The sequence below is a fragment of the Cyanistes caeruleus genome, chromosome 5 (genome assembly GCF_971803275.1).
Source record: "Cyanistes caeruleus chromosome 5, bCyaCae1.hap1.1, whole genome shotgun sequence".
Taxonomy (NCBI): Eukaryota; Metazoa; Chordata; class Aves; order Passeriformes; family Paridae; genus Cyanistes; species Cyanistes caeruleus.
Window position 1 is genome coordinate 2,000,096 of NC_141705.1, and position 19,212 is coordinate 2,019,307.

The 19,212-nt window shown below is 60.2% G+C and overlaps 1 protein-coding gene across 1 annotated transcript in view; it reads left to right on the plus strand.

Moving 5' to 3' along the window:
• The window catches only part of ATP6V1B1 (ATPase H+ transporting V1 subunit B1), a 31,095-nt gene that overhangs the window by 10,802 nt on the left and 1,081 nt on the right, over positions 1–19,212 (plus strand). The window contains exons 2-13 of the mRNA XM_086889577.1: positions 3,874–3,929; positions 5,322–5,420; positions 7,058–7,151; positions 9,935–10,012; positions 10,809–10,948; positions 11,850–11,951; positions 12,062–12,159; positions 13,169–13,292; positions 15,264–15,414; positions 17,033–17,115; positions 18,028–18,132; positions 19,058–19,187. Of these exons, the coding sequence (XP_086745703.1) occupies positions 3,874–3,929; positions 5,322–5,420; positions 7,058–7,151; positions 9,935–10,012; positions 10,809–10,948; positions 11,850–11,951; positions 12,062–12,159; positions 13,169–13,292; positions 15,264–15,414; positions 17,033–17,115; positions 18,028–18,132; positions 19,058–19,187 (1,260 nt within the window). The remainder of the gene's footprint in view (positions 1–3,873; positions 3,930–5,321; positions 5,421–7,057; positions 7,152–9,934; positions 10,013–10,808; positions 10,949–11,849; positions 11,952–12,061; positions 12,160–13,168; positions 13,293–15,263; positions 15,415–17,032; positions 17,116–18,027; positions 18,133–19,057; positions 19,188–19,212) is intronic.

Consider the following 19,212-nt stretch of genomic DNA (forward strand, 5'->3'; position numbering starts at 1 on the left):
CCTCTGCCTCCTGTTCTTCTTGTCCTTCTCTTCCTCCTCCTCCTTCTTCTTCTCTTCCTCCACCTCCTCTTCTTTTCCTCCTTCTCCTCCTTCTCTTCCTTCTCCTCTCCTTGTTCTTCCTCTCTTCCTTCTCCTCTCCTTGTTCTTCTTCTCTTCCTTCTCCTCTCCTTGTTCTTCTTCTCTTCCTTCTCCTCTTCTTCTCTTTCTTTTTCTTCTCCTCCTCTTCTCCTCCTCCTCTTCTCCTCCTCCTGTTTTTCTTCTTGTTCTTCTTCCCTTCCTCCTCCTTCTCATCCTCCTCTTCCTCCTCCTCCTCGTGCTTCTTCCCTTCCTTCTCCTCTTCTTCTCTTTCTCCTCCTTCTCTTCCTCCTCCTCTTCTTGTTCTCCTCCTCTTCTCCTCCTCCTTCTCCTCTTCCTCCTCCTCTTTCTTCTTCTTCCACTTCTTTTCCTCTCTCGTCCTTTTTCACCTCTTCCACCTCTTCCTCCTCATCTTCTTCTTCTCTTTCATCTCCTCCTTCTCCTTCTTTCTCTTCTTCCTCCTCTTCTTCCTCTTCCTCTCCTTCTTTTTCTCCTCATCCTCCTTTTTACTCTCCTCTTTCATTTCCACCTTCTCCTCCTCTTCATTCTTTTTTTCTTTTTCTTTTTCTCCTTTTTCTCTTTTTCTTTTTCTTTTTCTTTTTCTTTTTTCATTGTCCTCTTTTCCTTTTCCTTTTTCTCTTTTTCTTCTTCTTTTTTCTCCTCCCCCTTCCCACTCCCCATCCCGACCCCTTTCCAGGCTTTCCCCTGGCATTGCCGTGGTGATCTCCCCCTCTGTCACAACAGAACATTCCAGATCCGGGCACGGATCAGGGCTGGAATGATCCCTGGAAGTGTCCGAGGTCAGGCTGGGCAGGGCTGGGAGCGCCCTGGGATGGTGGAAGGGATCCCTGGATGGAACCGGATGGGATCTGTGGTACCTCCAAACCCAAACCATTCCAGGATTCCGTGATGACCAGAGGTCCCTGGGCAGGGATGATGGATGGATGGATGGATGGATGGATGGATGGATGATGGATGGATGGATGGATGATGGATGGATGGATGATGGATGGATGGATGGATGATGGATGGATGGATGGATGATGGATGGATGGATGGATGGATGGATGGATGATGGATGGATGATGGATGGATGATGGATGGATGATGGATGGATGGATGATGGATGTGGATGGATGGATGATGGATGGATGATGGATGGATGATGGATGGATGGATGGATGATGGATGGATGGATGGATGATGGATGATGGATGATGGATGGATGATGGATGATGGATGGATGGATGATGGATGGATGATGGATGGATGATGGATGGATGATGGATGGATGATGGATGGATGGATGGATGGATGGATGATGGATGATGGATGATGGATGGATGGATGATGGATGGATGGATGGATGATGGATGATGGATGGATGATGGATGGATGATGGATGGATGGATGGATGGATGATGGATGATGGATGGATGGATGATGGATGGATGATGGATGGATGATGGATGATGGATGGATGATGGATGGATGATGGATGGATGATGGATGGATGGATGGATGATGGATGGATGATGGATGATGGATGGATGGATGATGGATGGATGGATGGATGGATGGATGATGGATGGATGGATGGATGATGGATGATGGATGGATGATGGATGGATGATGGATGATGGATGGATGATGGATGGATGATGGATGGATGATGGATGATGGATGGATGATGGATGGATGGATGATGGATGATGGACGGATGACAGATGGATTAAGGACAGATTTCCATACCACCCAAGAGCTCAGCCAATGATCCGATATCACCCCCAGTGTCCCCAGTGCTTCCAGTGGCTCCCACATTCCCAGTGGGAGGAGCCATCCCAGGAGACCCAGAGGACATCCAGGAGTGTCCCCAAGGGGGTGACACCCACTGGGGTCGAGCCAGACAGAAGTGACATTCCCCATCCCTGTCCCACCCGGGTGGCTCCGGGGCTGCCGAGGGGACGTGGCCGTGAATCTCCCGCTGGGAGAAGGGAAGCGGGAGAGGTTTGGGAAGGAGCGGAAACGGGAATAAAAGGCCGGATGGTCACTTTGGGAATAAAGGGGACAAAAGGAGGGGAGGGGGCTCCGGGTGGGGCGGCCCCTCCGGAGGCTGAATGGGCGAACAGCGGGAACCAGCCCTAATTGGGGAAGGGAAGAGAAGGCTAATTAGCTAATTAGCTCCTGGGCAGGGGCTGGGAGAACCTCGTGGGGCTCAGCAAGGCCAAGGGCGGGACGGGGCACAAATCCAGGCTGGGAGGGGAAAGGATTGGGAGCAGCCTTGGGAGAAGGTGGTGGGAAAGGTGGGAATTGTGTCCCTGAGGTGAGGCCCCACCTGCAGAGCTGCTCCAGCTCCTGGGGACAACAGCAGCAGGATGTGGAGCTGCTGGAGCAAATCCAGAGGAGATTCCAGAGCTGATCCCAGGGCTGGAGCCCCTCTGCCATGGAGCCAGGCTGGGAGAGCTGGGAATGTTCCCCTGGAGAAGGGAGAAACCCAGGGAATGCTGAGAGTCCCTGCAGGGGCTCCAGGAGAGCTGGAGAGGGACTGGGGCCAAGGGCTGCAGGGCCAGGAGCCAGGGAATGGCTTCCAGTGGGAAAGGGGAGATTGGGCTGGGATCTTGGCAAGGAATTCCTGCCTGGGCTGCAATTCCCAGATTTCCTGTAGATCCCTGGGAATGCCCAAATCCGGGCTGGACTTTGGGATTGGATCCACCTGGGAGGTGCCAGGGGGTGGAATTCATGACCTTCCAGGTCCTTCCCAACCCAAACCAGTCTGGAATTCCATGATCCCAGTGCAGAAATGTCCGGGATCTCTGGCACCGCCCGTGCCGTGCCCTGGCGGAGGGGAGGGGACACCGAGGGTGTCACGGGGGTGACCCCACAGCGCTCCGTGGGGTGTCCGGGGATGGGAGAAACGGGGCCCATCCTAAGGAATGAAATCCCTGGGGCTGTCCCAGGCTGGGGACAATGCCACCCTCACCGCGGGGACATCCAGGGCGGGCCCGGCCCCTCGGATCCCGTTGGGATCAGGTGGGAATGGCAGAGGGTGAAAGGGCCCGGCGGGGTCAGCGGGGCCGGGGCAGCGCTCGGGGCTTTGACACGTCCCGGGATGATCAAGGCACGGCTTAGGGCCGGATCAGCTCCGGCACACCTGCACCCGCCGGGAGCCGAGCCTAACCCCGCTGTTACCGGGAGCCGATCCCAACCCCGGTGTTACCGGGAGCCGAGCCTAACCCCGGCGTTCCCGGGATCTGATCCCGATCCTGACATTCCCGGGATCTGATCCCGATCCTGACATTCCCGGGATCTGCCACCTCTCCCCGCGTTCCTCCCCGGCTTCACGCCCGTTTGTCCCCCCTGTCCCTGTCACCCCCTGCCACCCCCTGTCACCTCCTGTCACCCCCTGTCGCAGGGGTGTCCCTGGGGGTCACACCCTCATTTCCCCACCCCAATGTCACCTCCGCCGTGTCCCCAGGGCCACCAGGGTCCCCCCGGCACCGCGGGGCCTTCGGGAAGTGTCCCCTCATCCCACCGGGAAAGGGGTGACCGCGGGGAGGGGACAAGGGGACACTTTCCTGCTGGCCCTGGTGGCATTCCCAGCTGTGACCTCGCTGCCGGGCACGTGGGGACACCTCCAGAAAGGTGACAGCCACCACCGAGTGACATTTCCCGCAGGACGGGGACTCCGGGTGTCCACTTGGGTCACTCGGGGTGTCACGGGGACAGGGAAGGGGACAGGATTTGGGGGTGGCGCCAGTCGCGGGTGGCTCTGGGGACTGACGGTGTCCCCTTGTCCAGCCTACAGGACAGTGTGCGGTGTCAACGGGCCACTGGTGGTGCTGGACAACGTCAAGGTGCGACCTTCGGGTGACACTGGGGACACGGCGCTGTCACCTGGGGCTGTGTGGGGACCCCAGTGCTGAGGGTGCAATGGGAGGGGTGTGTCCCCCACCCCAATGTCACCTGTCCCCTCCCTCCTGTGCCCTGTCCCTTGGTCTCCAGCTCTTGTCCCTTGTCCCCTGGGCTGTCCCCTGGGCTGTCCCCTCCTCTCCAGGGTCCGAGCTCCCTCCTCTGGACGCGGTCGGCAGCACGCGCTGGTGGCGTGTCCCGTGTCCCCATGTCCCTGTGTCCCCTGTCCCCTGTGTCCTTGTGTCCTGTCCCCTGCTCAAGCTCTGGCTCTTGTCCCCTGTCCCTTGTCTCCTGTCCCTTCCCAAGCTCTGTCCCCTGCCCAAGCTCTGTCCCCTGTCCCTTGTCCCCTTTCCAAGCCCTGTCCCCTGTCCCCTGCCCAAGCTCTGTCCCCTGTCCCTGTTCCCCTGTCCCTTTTCCAAGCCCTGTCCCCTGTCCCCTGCCCAAGCTCTGTCCTCTGTCCCCTTTCCAAGCTCTGTCCCCTGTCCCTTGTCCCCTGTCCCCTTCCCAAGCCCTGTCCTCTGTCCCCTGTCCCCTTTCCAAGCTCTGTCCCTTGTCCCCTTCCCAAGCTCTGTCCCCTGTCCCTTGTCCCCTTTCCAAGCCCTGTCCCCTGTCCCTTCCCCAGCCCCCCCAGGGACCCCGCTCTGGACACGGCCACACCCCTCTGTCCCCTTGGTGTCCCTGTCCCTGCTCCCCGCTCCCCTGGGTGACCCCCGGGGGGGAGGGGTGGGGTTTGTCACCCGCTGTCGCGTTTCCATGGCGCCTGTCATTAATTAATTAATTTATTAATTAATTTATTAATTACCCAGCTCAATCAAAGGGCCGGCCCTTTGCCGCCCTTGAGCCAAAGGTTTTTCCCGAGGAATTAAAGCCCAAAATTCACGGGAATGAGGAGGAGGAGGAGGAGGAGGAGGAGAGCCCCGGGCGGGCAGGAGCCACACCGGGCCAGCTGTCCCCAGAGCAGGATGTGTCCCCTCGGTGTCCCCATGAGTGCCACTCGTGCTCTCTGCCATGGAGGCGGTGGCAGCTCGGTGGCTCTGGTGTCACCTACACGGGAGTGGCCCCAGTAGTGGGGGAATCCCCTCCACATCGGGGAAACTGAGGCACGGCGACAGCTCCAGGATGGGACAGCGACAGGGACAGGGACAGCGCCACCTCCCCGCCACCCCTTTGCTGTCCGGTGTCCCCCACCCCAGAGCGTTCGGTGGCTTCAGGGGCAAAGGAGGGGAAACTGAGGCAGCACCAGCGGAGCAGGCGGGGTTGGGAGTGTGGGGCAGGGGACAGAGGGGACAGAGGGGACAGAGGGGACAGAGGGGACACCCCGTTTGTCGCTGTCCCAGTTTGCCCAGTACGCCGAGATCGTCAACTTCACCCTGGCCAATGGCACCAGGCGCAGCGGGCAGGTCCTGGAGGTGATGGGGACCAAAGCCATCGTACAGGTGAGAGCGGGGACAGGGGACATGGGGACATGGGGACAGGAACATGGGGACAGGAACATGGGGACAGGAACATGGGGACAGGGAACGGGGGACACGGGGACAGGGGATGGAGGGATATGGGGACAGGGGACACGGGGCAGGGGACATGGGGACAGGGGACACGGGACAGCGGACACAGGACAGGGGACAGGGGATGGAGGGATATGGGGATATGGGACATGAGGACATGGGGACAAGGGGACACAGGGGACACGGGAATATGGGATATAGGGACAGGGGACATGGGACAGAGGACATGGGATATGGGACATGGGAACATGCAGACAGGGGGACAGGGGACACGGGGACAGGGGATGGAGGAACATGGGGCTATGGGATATGGGACATGGGGACAAGGGGACACAGGGACAGGGGACACAGGGACATGGAGACACGGGACAGGGGACACGGCCACGCGCGGGGGCTGCACGGCCCAGGGCTCTGTCCCAGTGTCCTGTCCCGGGTTTCTATCCCGGGTTCCTGTCCCGGGTTCCTGTCCCGGGTTCCTGTCCCGGGTTCCTGTCCCGGGTTCCTGTCCCCGGGCTCTGTCCCCCTCCAGTGGTGGCTGTCGGGTTCGTGTCCCGGTGCTCTGAAGAGGCGGGACTGCTGTCCTGGGATGGCCAGGAGTGTCCCGGGACAGGTGACAGTGTCCCGCGACAGGTGACAGTGTCCTGGGGCTGTCAGGGATGTCCAGGGGCTGGTCAGGGATGGTCAGTGATGTCCAGGGATGTCCAGGGCTGGTCAGGGATGTCCTGGGGATGGTCAGGGATGTCCTGGGGATGTCCAGGGCTGGTCAGTGATGTCCAGGGCTGGTCAGGGATGTCCCGGGACAATCAGGGCTATCCCGGGATAACCAATGCTCTGGGACACGCCGTGTCCCCACCCCTCACCCCACAACCCCCACTCACCCCCCCTCCTCCATCTCAGGACCCCACTGCCACCACCCAACCCTGGGACATCAGCGGCTGTCCCCAAACCCCCAATCCCGCCAACCCCGGGGCACTTTGGGGTCAAATCCCCCCTAATTAGCCCGGATCCCCCCCAAATCGGGGCTCGGGGTGGGGGTCCCGCCCCTCCAGCGCCACCTGCACCTCGGGAATGCCCTTTTAATCCTCTTAGGGAGTCAGGGAGAGGCGAAAAGTGGGAAAAAGGGGGCGGGGAGGGATAAAAGGAAGGGAAAAAATTGGATAAAAGGGGAGAAAAAGGAGATTTTTGCAGCCTCGGCGACGTTGGGGGTGACCCTCAGCCACCTGGGGGGGCTCCCAGCGTCACCTGTCACCGTCCCCCTTCTCCCGGGGGCCACGCGGTTCTAATTAAAGCTTCGAGGCGGGGGTTAATTAACACGGATGATGTCAAATATTAACCTGATCAAAAGGAGGAAAAAAAAAAAGAAGAAAAGAAAATCCCTCTCCCCCCCCCACCCCAAAACCCCCTCAGGAAGGGTTTTTGTAACCCAAATCCCCCGTCCCCTCTTTTATGTCCCCTCCCGGGGGGTTTGGGGTGAGCGCGGGTCACCTCACCCCCCCCCCCCCCACCCCGGAAGGCGCTAATTAATCCCTGTTAATTGCCCCCTGTTAATTAACCCCTGTTAATTGCAGGTGTTTGAGGGCACATCTGGCATCGATGCCAAGGCCACAACGTGCGAGTTCACGGGGGACATCCTGCGCACGCCGGTGTCCGAGGATATGCTGGGTGAGGCACCGCAGTTTTGGGGGGGTTTTTGGGGTTTTTGGGGTTTTTTGGGGTTCGGTTCTGGGGTTGAGAGTGTCCCTGGGTCACCTGGGAGCTGTGACAGTCACCTGAGCCCGGCTGAGCAGGGTTCCGCCATCCCTCCCTGCGCGCTTATCCCGGGAAAAACGCTTGGGATGGGCTGGGAAAGGGTCCAGGTGAGGTGACACCGCGTCCTTGGGGGTGACACCGCGTCCTTGGGGGTGGCACCGCGTCCTTGGGGGTGGCACCGCGTTCCTGGGGGTGACACCGCGTCCTTGGAGGTGGCACCGCGTCCTTGGGGGTGGCACCGCGTCCTTGGGGTGACACCGCGTCCTTGGGGTGTCACTGAGTCCTTGGGGGTGACACCGCGTTCCTGGGGGGTGGCACCGCGTCCTTGGGGGTGACACCGCGTTCCTGGGGGTGTCACTGAGTCCTTGGAGGTGGCACCGCGTCCTTGGAGGTGGCACCGCGTCCTTGGGGGTGTCACCGCGTCCTTGGGGGTGTCACCGCGTCCTTGGGGGTGTCACCGCGTTCCTTGGGGGTGGCACCGCGTTCCTTGGGGGTGGCACCGCGTCCTTGGGGGTGGCACCGCGTCCTTGGGGGTGACACCGCATTCTTGGGGGTGACACTGAGTCCTTGGGGTGTCACCGTGTCCTTGGGGGTGTCACCGCGTTCCTGGAGGTGGCACCGTGTCCTTGGGGGTGACACCGCATTCTTGGGGGTGACACCGCGTCCTTGAGGGTGTCACCGCGTCCTTGGGGGTGTCACCGCGTCCTTGGGGGTGACACCGCGTTCCTGGGGGTGACACCGCGTTCCTGGGGGTGGCACCGCGTCCTTGGAGGTGGCACCGCGTCCTTGGGGGTGACACTGAGTCCTTGGGGGTGTCACCGCATCCTTGGGGGTGGCACGCGTTCCTGGGGGTGTCACCGCATCCTTGGGGGTGGCACCGCGTCCTTGGGGGTGACACCCCATTCCTGGCAGTGTCACCAGATCCTTGGAGGTGTCACCACGTTCCTGGAGGTGGCACCGCGTCCTTGGAGGTGGCACCGCATCCCTGGAAGTGTCACCCCTTTCCTGGAGGTGTCACCTCATCCTTCAGGGTGTCACCCCGTCCCTGGAAGTGTCACCTCACCCCTGGAGGTGTCACCCACCCCTGGCGGTGTCACCCACCCTTGGAGGTGTCACCCACCCCTGGCGGTGTCATCCCCAGCCCTGGCAGTGTCACCCCAGCCCTGGCAGTGTCACCCCACCCCTGGCGGTGTCACCCACCCCTGGCGGTGTCCCAGGCCAGGCTGCACAGAGCTTGAAGCCACCTGGGACATTTAAAAGTGTCCCCATGGCAGGGAGGTGACACCGATGGCACTGAATGTCCCTTCCCACCCAAACCACTCTGGGATCCGGCTGTGACCCCCCCTGAGCCCCCCAAACCCCACTCGGGGTCACACCGGGGGGTGGCCCTGTCCCTGTCCCCATCCCCCTCCCCACGGCCCCGCAAAGGGCAGGTGTCACCCCCCGGTGTCACCCCCCGGTGTCACCCCCCGGTGTCCCCCGGGAGTGGCCGGTGCGGTGGCCGCTGACCTTTCCCGCTGCCATCACCCTGATGCGCTGTGACACCGCTGTCCCCGCACCGCCACCGCCTCCCGGCGGGGGACACGCGGGGAGGGGACGCGGTCAGGGAAGCGTGGCTTTGTCGCGATCGATGCCACCGCGGCTCCGAGGCGCTCGATGAGGCTGAGAGGGAGAGGGGAGGACGTGTCCCCTCCCTGGGGACAGTCTGGGGGGGGGTTGGTGTCACCTCGGTCAGCCAGGAGCTGGGGACAGCAAGGGGGAAGGGAATGGGGACATGGGGACACGGGGAGGGGTGATGGGGACACGGGGAGGGGTGATGGGGACATGGGGACACGGGGAGGGGTGATGGGGACATAGGGACACGGGGAAGGAATGATGGGGACATGGGGACACAGGGAAGGGGTGATGGGGACACGGGGAGGGGTGATGGGGACATGGGGACACAGGGAGGGGTGATGGGGACACGGGGAGGGGTGATGGGGACATGGGGACACAGGGAGGGAGTGATGGGGACACAGGGAAGGGGTGATGGTGACATGGGGACACAGGGAGGGAGTGATGGGGACACAGGGAAGGGGTGATGGGGACATGGGGACACAGGGAGGGAGTGATGGGGACAAGGTGCTGTCCCCTGCACTGAGAGAAGTGTCAGGGCCACCCCGGCCCAGGAGGAGAGGAACCCGAGGGGATAGAGGTGATGTGGACATGGGGACATGGGGACAGGGTGATGGGGACACGGGGACATGGGGACAGGGTGATGGTGACGTGGGGACACAAGGAGGGGGTGATGGGGACACAGGGACATGGGGACAGGGTGATGGGGGTGGTTGGGACATGGGGACAGGGTGATGGTGATGTGGGGACACAAGGAGGGGGTGATGGGGACACAGGGACATGGGGACACAGGGACATGGTGATGGGGACATGGGGACAGGGTGATGGGGACATGGGGACAGGGTGATAGGGACACGGAGGGGACCTGGGGGGGTTTTGTCCACATGTGCTGGCATCTTCCTGCCTCAGAGGCTGCGGTGTCACCCAGCCCACAGGTGACACTTCCTGCCCCACCCCCCGGTCCCTGTGTCCCCTTTGGGGGTGGGTGGGGTGTCCCAGGATGGGGACCGGTGGCCATGGGAGCAGCAGGTGCCACCTGCAGCTGGTGGCCCCGGACAGGGATGGTCCCTCTGTCCCCACAGGCCGGGTGTTCAATGGCTCCGCCAAACCCATCGACAGCGGCCCCCCGGTGATGGCCGAGGACTTCCTGGACATCAACGGTGACGGCTCCGGCTCCGCGGGAACGCGGGAGGGGCTTGGGGATGGATGGGAATTGGGGGTGACACCATGGCCTGATGGCCACGGTGGGCCTGGGGTGTCACCACGTCCATCATCCATCATCCATCCATCCATCATCCATCCATCATCCATCCATCATCCATCCATCCATCATCCATCCATCATCCATCCATCATCCATCCATCATCCATCATCCATCCATCATCCATCCATCCATCATCCATCCATCCATCATCCATCATCCATCCATCCATCCATCCATCATCCATCCATCATCCATCATCCATCATCCATCCATCCATCATCCATCCATCATCCATCCATCCATCATCCATCCATCCATCATCCATCATCCATCATCCATCATCCATCCATCCATCATCCATCATCCATCCATCATCCATCCATCATCCATCCATCATCCATCCATCATCCATCCATCATCCATCCATCGTCCATCCATCATCCATCATCCATCCATCCATCCATCATCCATCCATCCTCCCGGGGTTCTCCAGGAGGGTATCCAGGTGCTGGGACGGTTCCTGTCCCACCCCAGAGCTGCTCCCTGCTCATTTCCAGAACTTTCTTCCCAATTTTTGCCATCGACCAAGGGGATCCCTTCATCCCCTTCCACCCCCTGGAAATGTCCCAGGCTGGGCTGGACAGGGCTTGGACCACCCTGGGATAACGGGAATTATCCCCGGCTGGGACTGGATGAGTTCCAGGCCTCTTCCAACCCCAACCATTCCACGATTCCTCCTCTTCCCGCTCCAGGCCAGCCCATCAACCCCCATGGGCGCATCTATCCCGAGGAGATGATCCAGACCGGGATCTCCCCCATCGACGTCATGAACAGCATCGCCCGCGGACAGAAAATTCCCATCTTCTCGGCCGCCGGGCTGCCCCACAACGAGGTGGGACTGCGGGAGGAGCAGGATGGAGGGATTCCGGAAGGTCGGATCCCCTCTCCTGGTGTCGGGAAGCTGGCGTCAGCTCGTGCCTCAGTTTCCCCGTTGGCACAGCAATCCCTGTGGGGGAGGATCTGAGCTGATTCGGGGTCCCTAAACCCGAGGATTGAGGGGTTCCAGACCTTTCTAATGTCCCCATGAGAGTGACAGAGGGGACAGAGCGGGAGGGGCTGGAAATTCCAGAGGGGGATGGGATCCGTGGAATGGGATGGGATCCATGGGATCCATGGGATCCGTGGAATGGGATGGGATGGGATGGGATCCATGGAATGGGATGGGATCCGTGGAATGGGATGGGATCCATGGGATGGGATGGGATGGGATCCATGGAATGGGATGGGATCCATGGGATCCGTGGGATGGGATGGGATCCATGGAATGGGATGGGATGGGATCCGTGGAATGGGATGGGATCCATGGGATGGGGTGGGATGGGATCCATGGGATCCATGGGATGGGATGGGATCCATGGAATGGGATGGGATCCGTGGGATGGGATGGGATCCATGGAATGGGATGGGATGGGATCCGTGGAATGGGATGGGATCCATGGGATCCATGGGATGGAGTGGGATGGGATCCATGGGATCCATGGGATCCATGGGATGGAGTGGGATGGGATCCATGGGATCCATGGGATCCGTGGGATGGGATCCATGGGATCCATGGGATCCATGGGATGGAGACCACCCCTGACCAGTCAGGAGTGACCACGGGCAAGGCAGGACGCAGCTGGTGGAGGACACCCCGCTGTCCCCCAGCCCGTGGGGCCGTGTCCCAGTGCCAGGGGGGCCATGGCCGCTCCGGGATGTCCCCGTTGTCACCCCTGTCCCTGTCCCCTCCCCAGATCGCGGCTCAGATCTGCCGCCAGGCCGGGCTGGTGAAGAAATCCAAGGACGTGGTGGATTTCCACGAGGACAACTTCGCCATCGTCTTCGCGGCCATGGGGGTGAGTTGGGGACACCATGGGACATCCCAGCTGACCCCAGAGCTGCCGTGTCCCCGTGTCCCCACCCCGCTGAGCGCGTGTCCCACCCACATCATCCATCATCCATCCAGGTGAACATGGAGACCGCGCGGTTCTTCAAGTCGGACTTTGAGCAGAACGGCTCCATGGAGAACGTGTGCCTCTTCCTCAACCTGGCCAACGACCCCACGTGAGCCGCCTCCTCCTCCTCCTCCTCCTCCTCCTCCTCCTCCCTTCTTTTCTTCCTCCTCCTCCTCCTTTCTCCTTTCGGCTCCCTCTTTTTTCTCTTCATTCTCCCTCCTCTTCCTCCTCTTTTTTCCTTTCTCCTCCTTTTTCTTATTCCTCCTCCTCTTCCCTCTTTTCCCTTCTCCTTTTCCCTTCTCCTTTTCCCTTCTCCTTTTCCCTTCTCCTTTTCCCTTCTCCTTTTCCCTTCTCCTTTTCCCTTCTCCTTTTCCCTTCTCCTTTTCCCTTCTCCTTTTCCCTTCTCCTTTTCCCTTCTCCTTTTCCCTTCTCCTTTTCCCTTCTCCTTTTCCCTTCTCCTTTTTCCTTCTCCTTTTTCCTTCTCCTTTTCCCTTCTCCTTTTTCCTTCTCCTTCTTCCTTCTCCTTCCTCCTCCTCATTTCTCCTTTTGTCTCATTCTTTTTTCTCCTCATTCTTCCTCCTTCCTCCTCCTCCTCCTCCTCTTTTTTTCTCCTTTCTCCTCTTTTTCTTATTCCTCCTCCTCTTCCCTCTTTTTCCTTCACCTTTTTCCTTTTCTTTCTCCTTCTCCTCCTTCTCCCTCCTCCTTTCTCCTTTTTCTTCTCCTTCTTCTCCCTCTTTTCTTATTCTTCTCCATCGTATTTTCATTTCTCCTTCTCCCTCTTTTCCTTCTCCCTCCTTTTTCCTTCTTCCTCTCCCTTTTCTCCCCCATTTTCCTTTTCCTTTCTCCTTCCTTTCCCTCCTCCTCTCTCCTTCTTTTCTCCTCCCTTTTCCTTCTCCCCCTCCTCCCTCCCTCTCCCTCTCCCCTCCTCCCTCCCTCTCCCTCCCTTTCCTCCCTCTCCTCTTCCCCCCTCAATCCCACCCGGATCACTTCAGGAGGTGACCCCAAAACCCCGGCGGTCATGGGGGGTGACCCCATTAGGACTCCTCCTCCCTGCACCCCAACCCTTCCCCCGAGGTGGGTTAATTATGCTAATTGCGCTAATTGGGGGCGTGGGCCAGGATCGAGAGGATCATCACGCCGCGGCTGGCGCTGACCACGGCCGAGTTCCTGGCGTACCAGTGCGAGAAGCACGTGCTGGTCATCCTGACCGACATGAGCTCCTACGCCGAGGCGCTCCGGGAGGTCAGCCGGGGACACCTGGGGGTGACAATGGCACCTGGGGGTGACAATGGCACCTGGGGGCCCTTGTGGGGTGACAATGGCACCTGGGGGTCCTTTCGGGAGTGACAATGGCACCTGGGGGTCCCTGGGGGGTCCTTGAGGGGTGACAGTGGCACCTGGGGGTCCTTGTGGGGTGACAATGGCACCTGGGTGTCTCTCAGGGGTGACAATGGCACCTGGGGGTCCCTGGGGGTGACAATGGCACCTGGGGGTCCTTGGGGGGTCCCTGGGGGGTCCGTGGAGGGTGACAATGGCACCTGGGGGTCCTTGGAGGGTGACAATGGCACCTGGGGGTCCTTGTGGGATCCTTGGGGGGTCCTTGGGGGTGACAATGGTGCCTGGGGGTCCCTGGGGGGTGACAATGGCACCTGGGGGTCCCTGGGGTGTCCTTGAGGGGTCCTTGTGGGGTGACAGTGGCACCTGGGGGTCCTTTCGGGGGTGACAATGGCACCTGGGGGTCCCTGGGGGGTGACAATGGCACCTGGGGGTCCCTGGGGGGTGACAATGGCACCTGGGGGTCCCTGGGGGGTGACAATGGCACCTGGAGGTCCCTGGGGGTGACAATGGCACCTGGGGGTCCTTATAGGGGTGACAATGGCACCTGGAGGTCCCTGGGGGTGACAATGGCACCTGGGGGTCCTTGTGGGGTGACAATGCACCTGGGGGTCCTTGGAGGGTCCTTGGGGGGTCCCTGGGGGGTGACAATGGCACCTGGGGGTCCCTGGGGGGTCCTTGTGGGGTGACAATGGCACCTGGGGGTCCTTTTGGGGGTGACAATGGCACCTGAGGGTTCTTGGAGGGTGACAATGGCACCTGGGGGTCCCTGGGGGGTGACATGGACACCTGGGGGTCCCTGGGGGGTGACAATGGCACCTGGGTGTCTCTCAGGGGTGACAATGGCACCTGGGGGTCCTTGTGGGGTGACAAGGACAGCTGGGGATCCTTGTGGGGTTTATGGGGTGTTTAGGGTGACAAGGACAGCTGGGGGGGTCCAGTGGTTTTTGGGGTGTTTGGGGGTTATGAAGTATTTGGGGTTTTTGGGGTTTTCGGGGCACCCAGCACACCCGGGGGTTTTGGGGGTGTTTGGGGGTTTTGGTGTTGTTTGGGGGTGTTTGGGGTTTTTCGGGTGTTTGGGTTTTTTTGAGGTGTTTGGGGGTGTTTGGGGGTTTTGGGGTTGTTTGGGGGTGTTTGGGGTTTTTCGGGTGTTTGGGGGTTTTTGGGGTGTTTGGGGCACCCAGCACACCTGGGGTTTTTGGGAGTGTTTGGGGGTTTTTGGGGTGTTTGGGGTTTTCAGGGCACACAGCACACCCGGGGTTTTTGAGGTGTTTGGGGCACCCAGCACACCTGGGGTTTTTGGGAGTGTTTGGGGGGTTTTTGGGGTGTTTTGGGGGTTTTTGGGGTGTTTGGGGTTTTCAGGGCACACAGCACACCCGGGGTTTTTGAGGTGTTTGGAGCACCCAGCACACCCGGGGTTTTGGGGGGTGTTTGGGATGTTTGGGGGTGTTTGGGGTTTTTGGGGTGTTTGGGGTTTTTGGGGTATTTGGGGGTTCTTTGGGGTTTTTCGGGCACCCAGCACAGCCGGGGTTTTTGGGGGTGTTTGGGGGGTTTTTGGGGGTGTTTGGGGGTTTTTGGGGTGTTTGGAGCACCCAGCACACCCTGGGGTTTTTTGGGGTTTCCTGAGCGGCTCAGAACACCCGTATCCCTCATTCCTCCTGTGGTTTTTGGGGGTTTTGGGGGGTTTTTTGGGGTGTTTGGGGGTTTTTGGGGGTGTTTGGGGCACCCAGCACACCCAGAGCTTTTTGGGGTTTCCTGTACTGCTCGGAACACCCGTATCCCTCGTTCCTCCCGTGGTTTTTGGGGTGTTTGGGGTTTTTGGGGTTTTTGGGGGTTTTTTGGGGTGTTTGGGGCTCTCTGACCCCTCTAACCCCGCAGGTTTCGGCAGCCAGGGAGGAGGTCCCAGGTCGCCGCGGCTTCCCCGGCTACATGTACACGGACCTGGCCACCATCTACGAGCGCGCCGGGCGCGTGGAGGGCAGGAACGGCTCCATCACCCAGATCCCCATCCTCACCATGCCCAACGACGGTCAGCGGCGCCGGGAGGAGCGGGATGGCGTGGGAACACCACGGGAATCGGGATTTCCCCCGCTCAGGAAGTCCCAAATGGCTCCGGTCTGAGCCGCTTTTGGGGAGCTCCTGGGGTGGTGGCGTTGTGGGGGTGATTTAGGGTTGGAGAGTTCTGAGTGTCCCCCCAAAAAGTTCTCAGTAGTTCTCGGTTTGGGGTTCTTGACACCAGGACAGGAGAGGTGACACCAAAACCCCTCTGAGCCACCCCAGCCTGTTTTGGGGTTCTTGTCACCAGGACAGGGGAAGTGACACCAAAACCCCTCTGAGCCATCCAATCCCATCCCATTTTGGGGTTCTTGTCACCAGGACAGGGAGGGTGACAGTGAGACCCCTCTGAGCCACCCCACCCCATCCAATTTTGGGGTCCCCATCTCCAGGACAAGAGGGGTGGCACTGAGACCCCTCTGAGCCATTCCAGCCTGTTTTGGGTTTCCCAGCTCCAGGACAAGGGGGTGACACCAAAACCCCTCTGAGCCATCCAAGCCACCCCATCCCATCCAATTTTGGGGTTCTTGTCACCAGGACAGGGAGGGTGACACTGAGACCCCTCTGAGCCATCCAAGCCACCCCATCCCCTCCTGTTTTGGGGTCCCCATATCCAGGATGGGGAAGGTGACACTGAGACCCCTCTGAGCCATCCCACCCCATCCAATTTTGGGGTCCCCATCTCCAGGATGGGGGAGGTGACACCAGGACCCCTCTGAGCCACCCCACTCCATCCAATTTTGGGGTCCCCATCTCCAGGACAGGGAGGGTGACACTGAGACCCCTCTGAGCCATCCAATCCCATCCCATTTTGGGGTCCCCATCTCCAGGACAAGGGGGTGACACCAAAACCCCTCTGAGCCATCCAAGCCACCCCATCCCATTCCCTCCTGTTTCGGGGTCCCCATCTCCAGGACAAGGGGGGTGACACCAGGACCCCTCTGAGCCACCCCACCCCATCCAGTTTTGGGGTCCCCATCTCCAGGACAGGGAGGGTGACACCAAAACCCCTCTGAGCCATCCAATCCCATCCCATTTTGGGGTTCTTGTCACCAGGACAAGGGGGTGACACCAAAGCCTCTCTGAGCCATCCAAGCCACCCCATCCCATCCCATCCCCTCCTGTTTTGGGGTCCCCATCTCCAGGATGGGGGAGGTGACACCAGGACCCCTCTGAGCCACCCCAGCCTGTTTTGGGGTTCTCAGCAGCCAGACAAGGGGGTGACACCAAAACCCATCTGAGTCATCCCATCCCACCCCACCCCCTCCCATTTTGGGGTCCTTGTCACCAGGACAGGAGAGGTGACACCAAAACCTCTCTGAGCCACCCCAGCCACTCAACCCCACCCCATCCCCTCCAATTTTGGGGTCCCCATCTCCAGGACAGGGGGGGCGACACTGAGACCCCCCTAAGCCATCCCAGCCACCCCACCCCATCCCATTTTGGGGTCCTTGTCACCAGGACAGGGGAGGTGACCCCAAAGCCCCCCTGCTGGCCCCAGTGGGGGCCGTGCTGCCCCACAGATGTGACGGCGGCGCTGTCCCCTGTCCCCCACTCTGGGGGTCTCACCCCCCATTGTCCCCCCACCCCAGACATCACCCACCCCATCCCCGACCTGACCGGATTCATCACCGAGGGACAGATCTACGTGGACCGGCAGCTCCACAACCGCCAGGTGGGACCCCAAAGCCATTCCCAACATCTCCGGGATGGATCGGGGATGGATCTGGGAATGGATCTGGGATGGATCGGGGATGGATCGGGGATGGATCTGGGATGGATCCAGGGATGGATCTGGGATGGATCCAGGGATGGATCGGGGATGGATCTGGGATAGATCCAGGGATGGATCCAGGGATGGATCTGGGAATGGATCTGGGATGGATCTGGGATGGATCCAGGGATGGATCCAGGGATGGATCTGGGAATGGATCTGGGATGGATCGGGGATGGATCCAGGGATGGATCATGGGATGGATTGGGGATGGATCAGGGATGGATCTGGGATGGATCTGGGATGGATCCAGGGATGGATCTGGGATGGATCCAGGGATGGATCTGGGATGGATCTGGGATGGATCAGGGATGGATCGGGGATGGATCTGGGAATGGATTGGGGATGGATCCGGGGATGGATCAGGGGATGGATCTGGGATGGATCTGGGATGGATCCAGGGATGGATCATGGGATAGATCCAGGATGGATCAGGGGATGGATCATGGGATGGATCCAGGATGGATCGAGGATGGATCCAGGATGGATCATGGGATAGATCCAGGATGGATCAGGGGATGGATCCAGGCATGGATCCAGGGATGGATCAAACCGAGGATGGATCCAGGATAGATCCAGGAATGGGTGCAGGAATGGATCCAAGGATGGATTCAGGGATGAATCCAGGATGGATCAGATCCAGGGATGGATTCAGGGATGGATCCAAGGATGGATCAGATCCAGGGATGGATCCAGGGATGGATCCAGGGATGGATCAGATCCAGGGATGGATCCAGGGATGGATCCAGCTCCAGGATGGGAACACCGTGCATAGGGGTGGGGTCCCACACCGGGGTCACTCTCACCCCACAGATTTACCCCCCCATCAACGTTCTGCCCTCCCTGTCCCGGCTGATGAAATCGGCCATCGGAGAGGGAATGACCCGGAAGGACCACGGGGACGTGTCCAACCAGCTGGTGAGGCCTTGGGGACACTCGGGGGGTGGCATTTGTCACCTCAGGGCCTCCCGTCCCTGCCTGGGTGAGGCTCCTCCTGCAGAGCTGCTCCAGATCCCAAATCCCAAATCCGCTGGAGCAATTCCAGAGGAGGTTCTGGGGATGCTCCGAGGGCTGGAGCTGCTCTGGAGCCAGGCTGGGAATTCTGGGAATGTTCCCCTGGAGAAGGGAAAAATCCAGGGAGAGCTCAGAGCCCTGGGAATGGCCACGGGATTCCAGAGGGGAGCTGAGATTTTGGGATGATTCAGGACTGGATCCCATTGAGCTCCACGGGCTGTTCCAAATCCCAAATCCTGAGCTGCCTTTATTGGGATGTGGGGAGAATCCAGGGAAAGTGACAGCACCTGGGAATTCTGGGACTGCCCCAAATCCCTGGGAATGTCCAAGGCCAGGGCTTGGATCCAGCTGGGATAGGGGAAAGTCCCTGCCCATGGATGGGGTTGGAATGGGATGGGATTGAAGGTCCCTTCCCACCCAAACCATTCCAGGATTCTGGAGCCAGGCTTTCTGGGAGAGCTGGGAATGTTCCCCTGGAGAAGGGCAAAATGCAGGGAATGCTGAGAGTCCCTGCAGGGGCTCCAGGAGAGCTGGAGAGGGACTGGGACCAAGGGCTGCAGGGCCAGGAGCCAGGGAATGGCTTCCAGTGGGAAAGGGGAGATTGGGCTGGGATCTTGGCAAGGAATTCCTGCCTGGGCTGCAATTCCCAGATTTCCTGTGGATCCCTGGATCCCTGGGAATGCCCAAGGCCGGGTTGGGATGGATTTGGATCCACCCGGGCTGGGTTGGATGGAGCTCGGAGCCCCCCGGGCCGGTGGGAGGTGTTCCCGGCCGGGCCGTGGGATCCGTGCCCATCCCGATCCATGGCTGGAATCCCGGGATCCCGCAGTACGCCTGCTACGCCATCGGCAAGGACGTGCAGGCCATGAAGGCCGTGGTGGGCGAGGAGGCGCTATCGGCCGATGACCTCCTGTACCTGGAGTTCCTGCACAAGTTCGAGAAGCATTTCATCTCCCAGGGTCAGCCCCCCGCCCCAAATCCGGG